The sequence below is a fragment of the Neomonachus schauinslandi genome, chromosome 5 (genome assembly GCF_002201575.2).
Source record: "Neomonachus schauinslandi chromosome 5, ASM220157v2, whole genome shotgun sequence".
NCBI classification, from domain to species: domain Eukaryota; kingdom Metazoa; phylum Chordata; class Mammalia; order Carnivora; family Phocidae; genus Neomonachus; species Neomonachus schauinslandi.
In genome coordinates, this window is record NC_058407.1 from 31623586 (window position 1) to 31637094 (window position 13509).

A 13509-nucleotide genomic window follows, 5' to 3' on the forward strand; every position below is an offset into this window, starting at 1 on the left:
AAAAAGCAGACAAAACAAGTAGTATTAAAGCGAAATTTATTTTTTGATTCTCACAAATGTAGCTCATTATTTTAATATTAAGTTTTGGGTCACACTGGGAATAGTGTCTTTTATTTCCTTTTGAAGTTCTTTTCGGGAATACCTCCCTTTATTAAAAAGAAAGATATCTGCCATGCTTTATCTCTCAAAGAATCTACAAACAGAACAAAAGAGCGTAAGTTGAAGAATTAACTAGTGATCACTAGCTATTCTAAAGTTCAAATTGTCTCTTCACCAGATGCCTCTTAGCCAAGTAGAAGTCCTGGAGTTTCTCTATAAGAAGTTGACTATTATTCACTTTAAAAAAATAGGTATTTGTAAAGAAAATATAAATGAAGCCTAAACCAAAGAATCTTAACCAAAATAACTTGTGTTGTGAATAGCTAAGTCTTTTTGATTTCCTCAATGAGAGTATCTGATATACTTTTGGAGAAAGATTTAAATACCACCCCTCCCCTCCCCATTTAAGAACTGATAAATTTTAGTCAAAAACTAGGACATAACTTACAGAACAAATAATTTACTAGCTAACAAGTTACTTATGCTGTACAATGAAACCTTATTAACAAAATTCTAAGAAAATACTTCTACCTATATAGTATACAAGTATCTTAGATTATTCAGGTTACTTTGGATTTTATGTTTGTAATTAAGTCTCTTTAGTTCAAATCTAAAGAATATATTGTATTCCTACATACCTTTCAAAGATACCATGTTTCTATTAGGAGGAAATAAAAAAGCTGAAAAAAGAACTGGAAAACTTTGATCCTTCATTTTTTGAAGAAATTGAAGATCTGAAGTATAATTATAAAGAAGAAGTGAAAAAGAATATTCTCTTAGAAGAAAAGTTAAAAAAACTTTCTGAACAATATGGAGTTGAATTAACTAGTCCTGTTGCTGCTTCTGAACAGTTTGAAGATGAAGAGGAAAGTCCTGCTGATCTCCCCATCTATTAAGGACTACCTATACCTGTAGTTTTACTTAACTATTAACTTTATAAGTTAAAACTCCATCTGTAAATCAAGCAGGTCTCGGACCTACATGATTTCCTTCTTCATACCCTGTACCTTTACTAAATTGAAGTTTTAGTAAATAAAATTATAGGAAATTTTAAACATAATAGAAAAGTATATTTTTGATGACCTTTAGAGTAAGTTATGACTATCAAATAAGCTATGATGAATTTCTGTATACATAATGTTTAAGTTTTTTAAAGAGTATGGGGTGAGCTTTAATAACTTAACATTTAAAATTGGGGTTTTATATATACTTATTTATATGTGTATTAAGACTCTAGAATTTTATATATATGTACATGTATATAAACATGTTATGAGGTTACAGCCATATGTTTTAAGTGTTTAGAATAAATTCATCTTGAACTATTTAATTTTTAAATGATCTAGAATTGTTGGTTTAACTGCTGTCTTTCTCCAACTTTTGTACAAGGTAAGGAGCTTATTATTACATTTTTAAGTCTAGTGGTTGAAATTCATTTGCTGGTTCTAAATAAAATTTTGAATAGACCTTTGCAACTGGGAAATTCATGTCTTCAAATGCTCTATTAGACATGGAACCTTGAGATTTTTTTTACCTTCCACATGTGGCAGAATATTCAAGATTCAAAGATAACAATAAAGCTGGTTCTTAATTGCATTTTAGTTTATACATCAAGTATTATATCTTTGAGCCTACCAAATTTCTGATTATCTATTTTTGAAAAAAGACTAAACAAACATTTAGTATTAAAGGCATGGTCATACTTGTTCAGGTTCATGTTGATAATAACTGGTTTTGAATTCATGTAAGTATCTGGAATTGGCCAGCATAAACCAAGATGATGGCGATGAACCTGAAAAGAGGAAAAAAAGGTTATTAGCTTTAGACTTTTTTATCTTCATTCACTTTTAAGTATTTATTTTGAATGCCTACCATCTGCCAAGCACTATTTAAGGTTCCACTTTATCTTACCCTTTTTTTTTTTCATACGTGTTCTCCTCCTGACATATTACATATTTACTTGTTATTGTCTATCTTCCCCATTAGAATGTGAGCTTCATGAAGGCAGAAACACTGTTTTGTTGATTCTGTATTTCCAGCACCTGGAAACATGCCAGGAACATATTCAGGGACTCCATAAAAATTTAATGAATAGAGTCTGCTGCTGAGTACAGAAGCTAGCCAATTAAAATATATGGGTGGGGAGGCATTCTAAATGTCACGTGACACAATGGTGCTTTTTTTGCTCTGATTGCAATTATATAAGCATCTTGGTTAGAACATATACCGTGTGGGTATATTTGGCAGATGGGGGTGTACAGCAGTTCCAGAAAGTGAAGCAAGGGTCAGATCATGAATAATCTTAAGGTCACTAAGCAGTTTTATGCAGCAAAGTTAACATTTTCACTTACTGTGAAGAATGGACAGAACAGGGATAAGACTGAAAGATAACCTTTAAGAGGGTGATAAACTAGGTCAAGCATGAATCTTGGCTTCAATTAAAATGAAAATTAACTGCCAACTGGTTGGGGGGAAGTACAGATTCAACAGATCAGAATCTTTATCTGTGAAGTAATGGAGAGAGGGGTTAAAAATGATATTTCAGTTTTTGAATTGTTGGGAGTCAGGGGGTGGATATGACTAGGTCCAGTTCTGAACATTACTAATTTCAGAAACCTTTGTGAAATCAAATAGACAAGTCCAAGAGACAGAAAGGGCATAAAGTATAAAAGTTCCTTCTGTAAATATTAACTGTTACCTTGGCACTTTTAACTCAAATTCTATAATCAAATAAGTTTGGGAAATGCTGAGTTAAACTAAGTTGGTACGGATTATCTCAGAGCGCATTCATTTGCGACATCAATTTCCAAGAAGGCAGTATGTAATGTGCAGTTTTTCCAGACATTTTCATCACTTTAATTCTGAAGCACGTCTAGGAAAACCAATGCCCCAGAGAATGAATACACATTGGGAAACACTATTATATAAAGAATGGTGGCCTGTAAGATGGGGAAATTAAATTTCTTTATAACACATTAGAATTACTGCAATCTGTAGAGAATATTCTAGTGCCACTTCTACTTCGTTTTAGGAAGTAAGACGACATCATCCCGCAAGCTACTTTCTGTCATTACCTTGATTAAACAGCCATCGTTACAATGCCATACTATTCCTTCAATTTTACCCTCTCTGCAACCTTCAAACCAGGATAACAGATCATTGTGCTTCAAGGTAGGTAGATTTCTGATTTGAAATGCCCCATGTGGTATAAGAAGATGTAATGGATGCTTCTTGCTTCCTAGCCCTAAATGTTAAAAATTTCCATTAGCCATACAAAGGTTTCAAAAAGAACTGAGAAAATTTACTTATCCAAATAAAAAGGCCTTTTAAAAGATTTAGCAATAAATTTACCAAAAAGTTTAGTTGGTTTCCTAGAAGAGAGATATACCATAAGTGATCTCATTCAAAACTGCCACCTTATCCCATTAAATATAAATTTCACCTTCATATAATCTATACCAAGGGTCAGCAAACTATGACCCATGGGCTAAATCCAACCAGATGCTTGTTTTTGTAGTTTCAACGCAGCTATACGCATTCTTTTAAGTACTGTTTATGGCCTATAAAACCTAAATATTTACTATCTGGACTTGTACAGAGAAAGTCCTCCAACCCCTGCTCTATACTACTAGCCAAGTTCAACTATCATTCAATGTTTGCCAAACAGCCACTCTGTATCTCTGATAACGTGTGTAATTACTATCTTAACTTCTTTCCACCTGCCAGTCTGCTTCTGATCCCTATATAGGATTTTGCTATTCCAGCTTTAATGTTCTTGGGTCTGTCTCCATCCCCCTGTCAACAATGTTCTCCACAGTGCCCTCTGGACTTGTACTCAGTTCACTGTAGTACAGATTTTCATACTCGATTCACGGTCAATTCTTTACTTAATTTACTCTTAGCTGTTAATTAATGCTAAACTAATTACCTAGCCATGAAAAACACAGGATTTTCATTCAACTCATTTCACCTAAATTTTAAAAAGCAACAAAAAGTTACCCTTGAGTAATTCCCTTTCATACCTAGTTCTACAATGTTACTACACAAAAGAATGAGAGGCTAAAATCAACTTTTGGATTAATAAAATGGTTAGAGTCATGCATAAATTTCTCCGTGGACATAAATAGAAATGGCTGTAATTCTAGAAAGCTATTTAGCTCAAATTAGTCATTTCTTTAGTGTATGTGTTTTAAGTTGAACACAGGAAGTTCTCTTTATAAATACAGTTACTATAACTGAACAGGAAAAAGGCTTCACTTACCATACGGGTTTCCATTAATATTTGTTCCTATAAGTTCTAGTGTTTGTTCTAGGAGATCTGAGAGCGGCACTGCACTAATTTCCAGAAGCCCAGGATCATCAGGATGATGCTTCAGTACCAGGGCAACTTCGAATTCATAATTAACTACAGAGGAATGCCAGCAGTACTGTTTGTTGTGTTTCTCCACTGGTACCCAACCTATCACGTAAAGGAAAAACTCATGACACCGCTTTTCTTTGGATTGAGACTTGAATCAATTTTTATATTTGTTATAAATTTTCCATGTTTTCTGAATGTTTATCACCCACAGATACACTTTATTTAAATCAGTGGAAGTGCTGGCAGTTTTACTACTTTTTTAATCCTAATCATTCTTTTAATCATAAGGTTTTTTATTCTGTTGAGGAATTAACCTGCTTGATGATTCACTATAGAGCACTCAGCATTCCTTTCTAGAAAATTTTCAGTATGAATTGAATACCATTCTAAAACAGAGCATTAAAACCTTTTTTTTCATTTCATTTCTTTTTTTTAAGTTTTCTCTCTACTGTCTCTCCAGTTTCAGGGACAATAGACCTATGCAGTAAGTTTTCTACAATTTATTGTCCTGTTGCAGTATTTGCTGAACAATGTATTAATTCCACCTGTATTGAAGGTATTGCTATTCCTCTCCTAACTTCTGTTACCAGAATAGGTTCCTGCATGTGGACAATTCTTTATCAAACGAAAACTAGGACACATATGCCACTGTGACCATCATATCTTTGACCTTCAATACTCAGGTTAACTGTAAAAACCTCTTTTCTGGTCCATTAGTCTCCAGGAAAACCCATCCCACTTTTATCACGATCTTGCTTCAAAAATTTAAATTTAGTTCTGCTGTACCCCTGCTTAATAATCTTCAGGATGAACTTCAGAATCCTCTAAATGGAATATAAACCCCTTTAAGATCTGGGTCCATTCTACATCTCCAGCCTCAACTTTTATAATGTCCTCCAATGTCCTACACCCTAAACATTCCAGCCACAGAGAAGTGTCACATAAAATTCCCAGGACTCCGTATCGCTCCTCTTTATGGGAGTTTGCCTAAGCTGACCTTCCCTCATCCTTGCCAACTAACTTCCTGGTTTTTAAGCTTCAGTACAGATGTCCTCTCCACTTAGAAGCCTCCTCTATCACAGGCTCACGAGAACTCTTCCTCTTTTCTCTGACTATACCCTTTGTATACCTTCCTTTTAGTTCTTAAATCATAACAGTATTGGTGGATTTCCCCTAGTGTCTAAAAGATCATGGAGGATAATGTTCTAATCTTCATTTTTGTGTTATTAGAACCTAGGAGTACTCTGCACATTAGGGTATTCAAGACACGCCTGCTGAACTGAACCTTAACCTGGGATATCTTTCTACTAAGCACACTTTTGCAAAAATTTTCCCATTCCCAGAAAAACTCCTTATGCATTTTAGAAAAGTTTTCATGATACCAGGAATGTGTCCATTTTCATCAGGCATCGGATTCCCATTTAATTGTTCTATTTCCTTCGCTGGTATCCAGCACTCTGGAACAGGTTTGAAGTCCTCCTCAACATTCCAAAAAAATTCTAAAAGAGTTAAATAATTTTACATGTGGTGATACTTTAAAAAATATAAAAGATGAACAAATTCAATGTGGGAATAGCTAATAAATCCCATGATATTAGATATTATATAATTATTCTCCATTATCACCATGATGTGACTGCACTTCTCAGAGTTAGGGTACTAGCACTTTAAATTTTCAATTTTGGGGGCGCCTGGGTGGCTCAGCCGGTTAAGTGTTTGCCTTCAGCTCAGGTCATGATCCCAGGGTCCTGTGATTGAGCCCCACATTGGGTGCTCTGCTTGGCGGGAAGCCTGCTTCTCCCTCTCCCTCTGCCTGCCGCTCCCCCTGCTTGTGCTCACTTGTTCTCTGTCAAATAAATAAAAACTTTTAAAAAAAATTTTTCAATATTGGACCCACCACTCTATAAATAGTGATAAAAGTCTAAAGAAGCCAATGTTCCAGTATGTGTAGATTTATGATGAATTTTTAATGTACTATAAATATATAAATGAGTGGATATACAATGATTAATGTATATATCTGCTTATATAATATTTAGAGGCATTTTAATGTTTAATTAAACATACTGATAATCCTTTGTTATTTTTGTGCCTGATTTATAAAATTACATATTTGTCTCTTAGGCAACAAAACCAAAATGTGTTGCTCATTACAGTATATATGTTGTAATTTGTATACTTTAATAAAATCAACAGTCTAATGAGTTGTAAAAATGTTAAGAAAATGATTTAAAATACTTTTCAAGAATATTCTTTTACATACAAAGATACTCAATTATAATTTTCTTCTTTCCCCTAAGTAATTAAATTGTAAGAAGGATATAATATATAAAAATACCACCACAGCAAGAAATAAGCCAAAAATTGCACGTTATTTAAATCATAAAAAGCTAAAAAAAAAAAAAAAAAAAAGGAAAAGGCCCACTAACCTTGTGAGTTTTGTTTTGATTGTAGATAATTTTTAAATCTTTTCTCAGCTAGTTTGTTAGGTTTTCTATCTAGCCGAGCCCAAAGGTATGGCTGACCTAAAAAAATAATACAAGGGAAAAGAAAAGTTTAAGAACCAAACAATAAAACTTATCTTGAAAGACAATTTAGTATAAAGTTTTTCAATAAATAATAGGGTCATCTTTCCTAAAAGCAGCAACCCTAGAAGATGCACTCTAACAAACACATCTTACCCAGCAGAACCTGATGCTGTAAGAAGACTTAAGTCTGGTTAAAGAATGATGAGGATGAGATAAAAAGTAAATATGTGACCCCTTCATAAGGACATTCTGCAGCCGTATTTTATTGGCAACGAGCATTTGTGAGAAACTGAAGCTACCTCTATACTAAATGGAAACATACCCAGATAACTGTAGTCACACTTTTCCTGAAACCTAACTATAAGGGTTAGTTCCCAAAAATGTGGAATTAGGCTGTGCTGTTTTGCATGGCTCTGATCCCTGGTCAAGTGATTATTAGTGATGATCTGTAATCATGGATCTGTGAGGTTTCAGCGCGGTGTGCCTGCATTCTTTATTGATAACAGTAAGACTAATGAATCTTATACCTGGTGTCAGTGAGACTCCTGGAGGGCTCTGCTGTTGAGGCTGGTTACTTAGCAGGAAGATGTCTCCGTGACCAGCAGAATATAAAAATCCCCAGCTCACACTCCATTTTGGATTCTGTTTCCAAGGTGTTCCCTGCATACATCAGTGGTTCCTGATTTGACAAAGTGTGTCCTGCCAGACCTTGGGGGCTGGGAGGAGTGGAGAGGGGTGCGAGGGGGTAACAATAAGTGCTTTCCCCTGGACTCACCAGACCCTTTGCTGCTGTGTACATCCTTACGTTCAATGCCCTTGCTAATACTGTGTATCCTTTACCTGTAATAAACTGTGGATTTGCAAGCACTGTCATTTTGGATCCTGTAAGTTTTCTTTAGCAATCCAATCATGTTTATCTGCCACTATTATACATGATCACACATAATGATGCACATTTAAGTTTCTAAATATAAATATAAAAGCCTGAAAAATCTTTTAGTTTCTTCAAATATATGAGATTTTAAAATTACTGACTATAGTTTGGTTAGACATTCTGTATTACTTATTAACTATCCCAATAAATAATACGAAGAACAAGATTAAAATTATATTCTGTCATTTCTGGTTGAATGGACCCTTTGTTCTTTTTACTATTAAGTACAAAAATTCATTTCACTCATATCCATTAAAATGGCTACTATCAAACAAAAGTGTTGGTGAGGATGTAGAGAAACTGGAACCCTTGTGCACTGTTGGTAAATCGTGTAGCTGCTGTGGAAAATAGTACGGCAGTTCCTCAAAAAATTAAAAATAGAATTACTATATGACCCAATAATTCCACTTCTGGATATATGCCTAAAAGAACTGAAAGCAGGACCTCCACGAGGTATTTGTTCACCGTGCTCATAGCAGCATTGTTTACAACAGCCAAAAGGTGGAAGAAGCCCAAGTGTACACTGATGGATGAACGGTATGCATATAAAACTATGTGGTATAGACATAAAATTAATGTGATTTGTACAACAAACATACACACAAACTTATAAAAAGGAAGGGAATTTGGGGCGTCTGGGTGACTCAGTCGTTAAGCATCTGCCTTCAGCTCAGGTCATGGTCCCAGGGTCCTGGGATCGAGCCCCGCGTCAGGCTCCCTGCTCAGCGGGAAGTCTGCTTCTCCCTCTCCCTCTCCCCCTGCGTCTCTCTCTGTCAATAAATAAAATCTTAAAAAAAAAAAGGAAGGGAATTTTGCAGGTACTACCACATGGATGAACACTGAGGACACTATGCTACATGAAATAAGCTTGTCATAAAAAGAAAATACCATATGACTCCACATATATGAGGTATCTAGAATAGCCAAAACATAGAGACACAGTAGAATATGGTTGTCAAGGGCTGGAGGAGGGGGAATGGTGAATTATTTAATGAGTACGGAGTTTTAATTTTGCAAGATGAAGAGTTCTGGAGATAGACAGTGGTGATAGGAGCACAACAATGAATTGTACACTTAAAAATGGTTAAGATGGTAAATTATGTTAAGTGTATGTTAATCACAATTCAAAATGGGAAAAAATGCATTTCAGAAAAGATTCCCTGATACCAGGAATATGTCTAATTTGCATTTACTCAACTGTTCTGTGTCTCTTGCTGGAATTAAGAGGTAAAAGGAAATCATAAAGATTATTTCTCTCTTTTCAATACATTTTTTTTTCCTTAACTGACAATTTCTATTTTAGTTTCTAACTCTTAAAGTGCATTAAATTTGAAATAAATTAGAGATACTGACAATAGTAATAAAAACTATGGAGTCAGCACTGGAATCGGTGAAATAAGAGTAAGTTTTAGGATCAAACATAGGTTCTATTACCAGTTCAGCCATTCATTAATTATATGGTCTTGGACAGATTATTTAAGTTGTCTGAGGCTCAGTTTCCTTATGTGTGAAATGGAGAGGCTTACTGTGCAAATTAGAGATAACATGATAAGCATTTATCATATGGCCTGCCTTGAATGAGTATTAAGTAAATGTTAATTACCTTCTTTTTCTCCTCCGAGAAAGATACATGATATAATAAATAAGTTTAACAACTGGGACTTTATCATTTTGCTCTTATACTTAGGTTGCCAAGGGTTTATGAAGGGTAAATGCCCTACTTCAGATATATATAGTTTGTAAAGTGATCAAATAATATTTGTAGTATAATTTTACCTTTGTAGGTAGTAATATAGCAACATGTTCCATCCACTTTTTCTGTTGGAAGTGCACTGTATATATCTGCATCTAATGCCTTGTGACTTAGAGTTTCAGTTGCCAAAACTTTAAATGGCTTAAAAAAGAGAGAAAGAAAATTGGTTTAAAATAAACAGCCTCTACGCCTTCACACATACTCTCACCTGGAATGTTCTTAATTTCACTATTTCTAAAGTACATTCTCCTGCTTACCCTTCAAGACAATTAAAAAATATTTCTTCCATCAAGTTCTCATGAGTTACCCCCTCCCTTCTATGCTATCACAGCAATACCTGTTTTCCCACACTTATTTTTAATTAGTACATTTCTTTAGCCACCATGAGCTGACATCAGCAACCATGTCCTCTGCAGCACTGTCTCCGTAGCACAGTGTGTTCCTTTACTTGACAATTACTTGCTAAATGCCTTCTATAGGTTAATCCTTGTCCTTGACAACAGGAAGTTAGAGATTAACAAAAAGTACCTGTCTTTGGTGGAACTTTCATTTTAATGAGCAAGACAATAGTAATAAAATAATACATACATGCAATGTTAAGTATAATAAATGTTACGGAGAAAAACAAATGGGGAGTCTTTCAGATTTAGCAGTAGTAAACTGCATAATTTATGGTTCTATTTATGGTTCTTCTACTGTCAGGAAGAGAAGCCAAGACCATCAAGAACGGGAAAAAGGAGTTTCTACAATTCCTACCAATTTTTTATCTGTAATTTATTTTTACTTCTGAGAAAGAGTTATGCCACCGTTTTATAGTGTGAATTATCTGAAGTAACACTCATCTTAATGTGAAAAACACTGCACAATACTGGTGTGTACAGGTTTAAAACTAATACATGAAAGTACTGTTTCTGGGTTTTCTGAGTCAGGTAGACTTAGGAAATTAGCACCATTGTTACTGATTCAGGACTTTCAAGATAAAATAATGACTGGGGATTTATCACTAACTTCTGCAATTAGTATCAGAGGATATCAGTTTAGCCTGTAGTGGTTAAGGCCTGGCCTAATAGCAATGTTGGTGTGGATTCAACTTTACCAAAAATCCTGGGGAGGAAATTACTCTGCCCATGGAGTTTTTGTTTTGTTTTTAATTTTGTTATTTATTTGAGAGAGGGAGAGGGAGCGAGAGGGTGGGGTGAGGGGCACAGGGAGAAGCAGACTCCCCACCATGCAGGGAGCCTGACACAGGGATAAAGGGCTCATTCTCGGGACTCTGGGATCATGACCTGAGCGGAAGGCAGACGCTTAACCAACTGAGCCACCCAGGCGACCCCTCGCCTCCAGGAAGCTCTTGATGAGCTCCAAATATTCCTTCTGTAAGAATCAACTTTCTACCACTCTTTGCTATCAACATGTTCAAAAGACAATGTAAGATACCAAGGGTACACAAAGTTCTCCTTCTCATTAAAGACTTTAAACTACTTGGAAAAAGAAGACATTTGTGTTTAAAAAGTAACAGTATCAACTGAGTGGTCCTCCAATTTCTGGACAAAGGAGATCACTGGGATAACTACGATGCTCAAAAATTTCATGGAGAAGGTCTGATTTGAAATAATCAAAAATTGTGGAAGTAATCCAGACAGAGTTGCACAGCCTAAGCAAAAATAAAGACAGGACCATGCCTGCTAGGTTCACAGGATGAAAGACTTTGTTCAAACAGAGACTTCACTTTAAGTAGGCAACTCCGCCACAAACACACATGGCATTTTCTGCTGCACTGAGTCCAGGCCCCTCATGGTGGGTGCAACAGGCACTTCAAGAGTAGACTGGGCCTGATTAATGGGAAGCCTTGACTTATAGTTAAGGATTTGAATACTATGCTATAAATAATACTGTAAGCAAATCTTAACTACAGAGGGACCTGAGCAGGGGCTTATTTTTCCTGGTGGAGGGTACTTTTACCATTTACCCACTCCCACCGACATACAAAGTTGAGAATCACAGCTAAAGTGAACCACTATTTGGGATGTCAATATTTCATATTAGGTTTGTTATGGCTATAAAAAATAAAAGCTTGGCAACTACTGCTACAGACAGTGAGTAGTTAACTGTGGGGTTTTGACCAGGAAAGAACATGATGATCATTCTGGATGGCAGGAAAGAACAATCAGGCAGTGCAGTAAGCAGCACATAAACTATTAAGAACTATAACAGCGGTGGCACTGGAAATGTTGTTACAAGTAAAAAGTGTCAATATGAGGGGCGCCTGGGTGACTCAGTCCACTGAGTGACCCACTCTTGGTTTCGGCTTAGGTCATGATCTCATGGCTCCGACTCAGTGAGGAGTCTGCTTGAAGATTATCTCCCTCTGCCCCTACCCCTGCATGTGCTCTCTCTCTAAAATAAGTAAATCTTAAAAATAAATAAATATAAATTTTTTAAAAAGTAAATAAAGTAAAAAGGGTCAAGGTGAATGGAAAATTGGCATGAAAGTACTCCAGCGTTCATTCTTTAATTCAACAAATATTTATCCAGTGCCTACTACACTTCAGGTCCTAGAAACTGGGACTAGATATAACAGGGCAGTCTCCACCTTAAAGGTCTTTTAGTCCAGAAACCAAGGAGACCGCCAATGCAAATGATGTAAGGCGTGTGGGGGCCTATGCCAAATGCACACGAAGAATTTTGTATGATGAGTTGGAAGCACTGAATACCTGGGGATTCTGTTATCAAGGACCTTGCTACACATGAAAGAATTACCCTGATATAGGTGACTAATCATTCACCAGTATTTACCAAAGTCCCTCTAAGCCTAAAACCCGGTGCTGAGAGAAACACCAGGAGGTGGGAACACCAAAATTAGAATCAAGTAGGTAACTACCGGTAACAATACATGAGGTCTGATCTTTAGTGACCTAATTAGGCTAGTTGTCAACACCATCGGTGGCTAAGATCAAGTGTAAAGCAAGTTTTCTAAAATCTCCACTTTGTCACCACACTCTTGAAAAGCAGTAAAGTTTGGAATGCGGTGATTATGTGAATACTTAAGGGGTCTTCCTCCCAAAAAGGTTGTAGAAAAAGGGGCTATTACTTAAGATGTGGGTTTTCAATTTCCATGCGACAGCAAGTTTGAATCGCCTTATCAGAAAAATTCTCTCGAGGATTCCCTCCCTTGCAACTAAGGAGGTACAAGAACCTGGAGCTCAGGGAGCAAGAACGCCCTACCCTAGACCTCCCCAGCGAAACCCGCAAAAAGCTCCCGGCCTGCAGGGCGGTTCTAACGAGCCCCGAATCCTTGCGTGGCCGCTCCCCGGGCCCCGCACTCCTCGGTACCTGATGCTCCCTTTTGGTGGAGGGCTCCTCTTTCACCTCCGTCACAAACACACACGGCATTTTCCGCTGCACCGAACCCAGGCGCCTCATGGTGGGCTCAACAGGAAATGCGAATGCAGAGCACGCTTCCAAAGAGCGACCCGGCCGGGAAAGCGTCCCCAGCAGTCACAAACTCAAACCACGAACACTGCCCGCTCAGGCGAAGCGTCGGCGCCCTCACGTCCCCCAACACCACGCGTGGGGCGGGACGCACGCGCAGAAGCCGCCTCCTGACCGCGGCGCCTTCTGGGAGTTGTAGTGTGGGAGCCAAGGTACCCCCTCCGCGTTTGCACTCCCGCGAGCGTTAGTCCGGGTTGTGATGACCGTGAAACAAGAGATCCGTTTTTGAGTTGTGTGTGCTTAACCACATTTAGTAACCGATGATATTTATGAAAATTAAAGAATACCAAGTTACAAGTTTCAGATGCCGATTTAACGCCACTCTGGTGAAAGTTAATTGCCT

At 36.9% G+C, this 13509-nt stretch overlaps 2 protein-coding genes across 3 annotated transcripts in view; one reads left to right on the top strand and one right to left on the bottom strand.

The window, feature by feature from the left end:
• CEP290 (centrosomal protein 290) overlaps nucleotides 1-1151 on the top strand; it is an 85965-nt gene extending 84814 nt beyond the window's left edge. Inside the window, exon 54 of the mRNA XM_021687316.2 lies at nucleotides 765-1151. Within this exon, the coding sequence (XP_021542991.1) occupies nucleotides 765-995 (231 nt within the window). The 3' untranslated portion in view covers nucleotides 996-1151. The remainder of the gene's footprint in view (nucleotides 1-764) is intronic.
• On the bottom strand, nucleotides 36-13229 carry C5H12orf29 (chromosome 5 C12orf29 homolog). 2 transcript variants are annotated; one of them, XM_021687315.1, is made up of 8 exons: nucleotides 13008-13229; nucleotides 9698-9815; nucleotides 6889-6984; nucleotides 5842-5958; nucleotides 4361-4558; nucleotides 3174-3343; nucleotides 1803-1891; nucleotides 36-193 (listed from the first exon to the last, which is right to left on the bottom strand). In XM_021687315.1, exons 1-8 carry the CDS (start codon nucleotides 13095-13097, stop codon nucleotides 178-180), a joined length of 894 nt encoding a protein of 297 aa, XP_021542990.1. In that variant the 5' UTR covers nucleotides 13098-13229; the 3' UTR covers nucleotides 36-177. The 2 variants fall into 2 exon arrangements, with proteins under 2 accessions (XP_021542990.1, XP_021542989.1); XM_021687314.2 differs by lacking the exon at nucleotides 36-193 and having other exon boundaries at nucleotides 1324-1891.
• Nucleotides 13230-13509: the final 280 nt, after the last annotated feature.

What these genes read in the sequence shown, in the direction of transcription:
- C5H12orf29 (XM_021687314.2), bottom strand. Translation starts at nt 13,097, where the DNA reads ATGAGGCGCCTGGGTTCGGTGCAGCGGAAAATGCCGTGTGTGTTTGTG. An exon ending in CCACCAAAAGGGAGCATCAG is followed by an intron (nt 9,816 to 13,007) that starts GTACCGAGGAGT and finishes CTCTTTTTTAAG; the next exon opens with CCATTTAAAGTTTTGGCAAC. An exon ending in TATTAATGGAAACCCGTATG is followed by an intron (nt 3,344 to 4,360) that starts GTAAGTGAAGCC and finishes TTTAACATTTAG; the next exon opens with GGCTAGGAAGCAAGAAGCAT.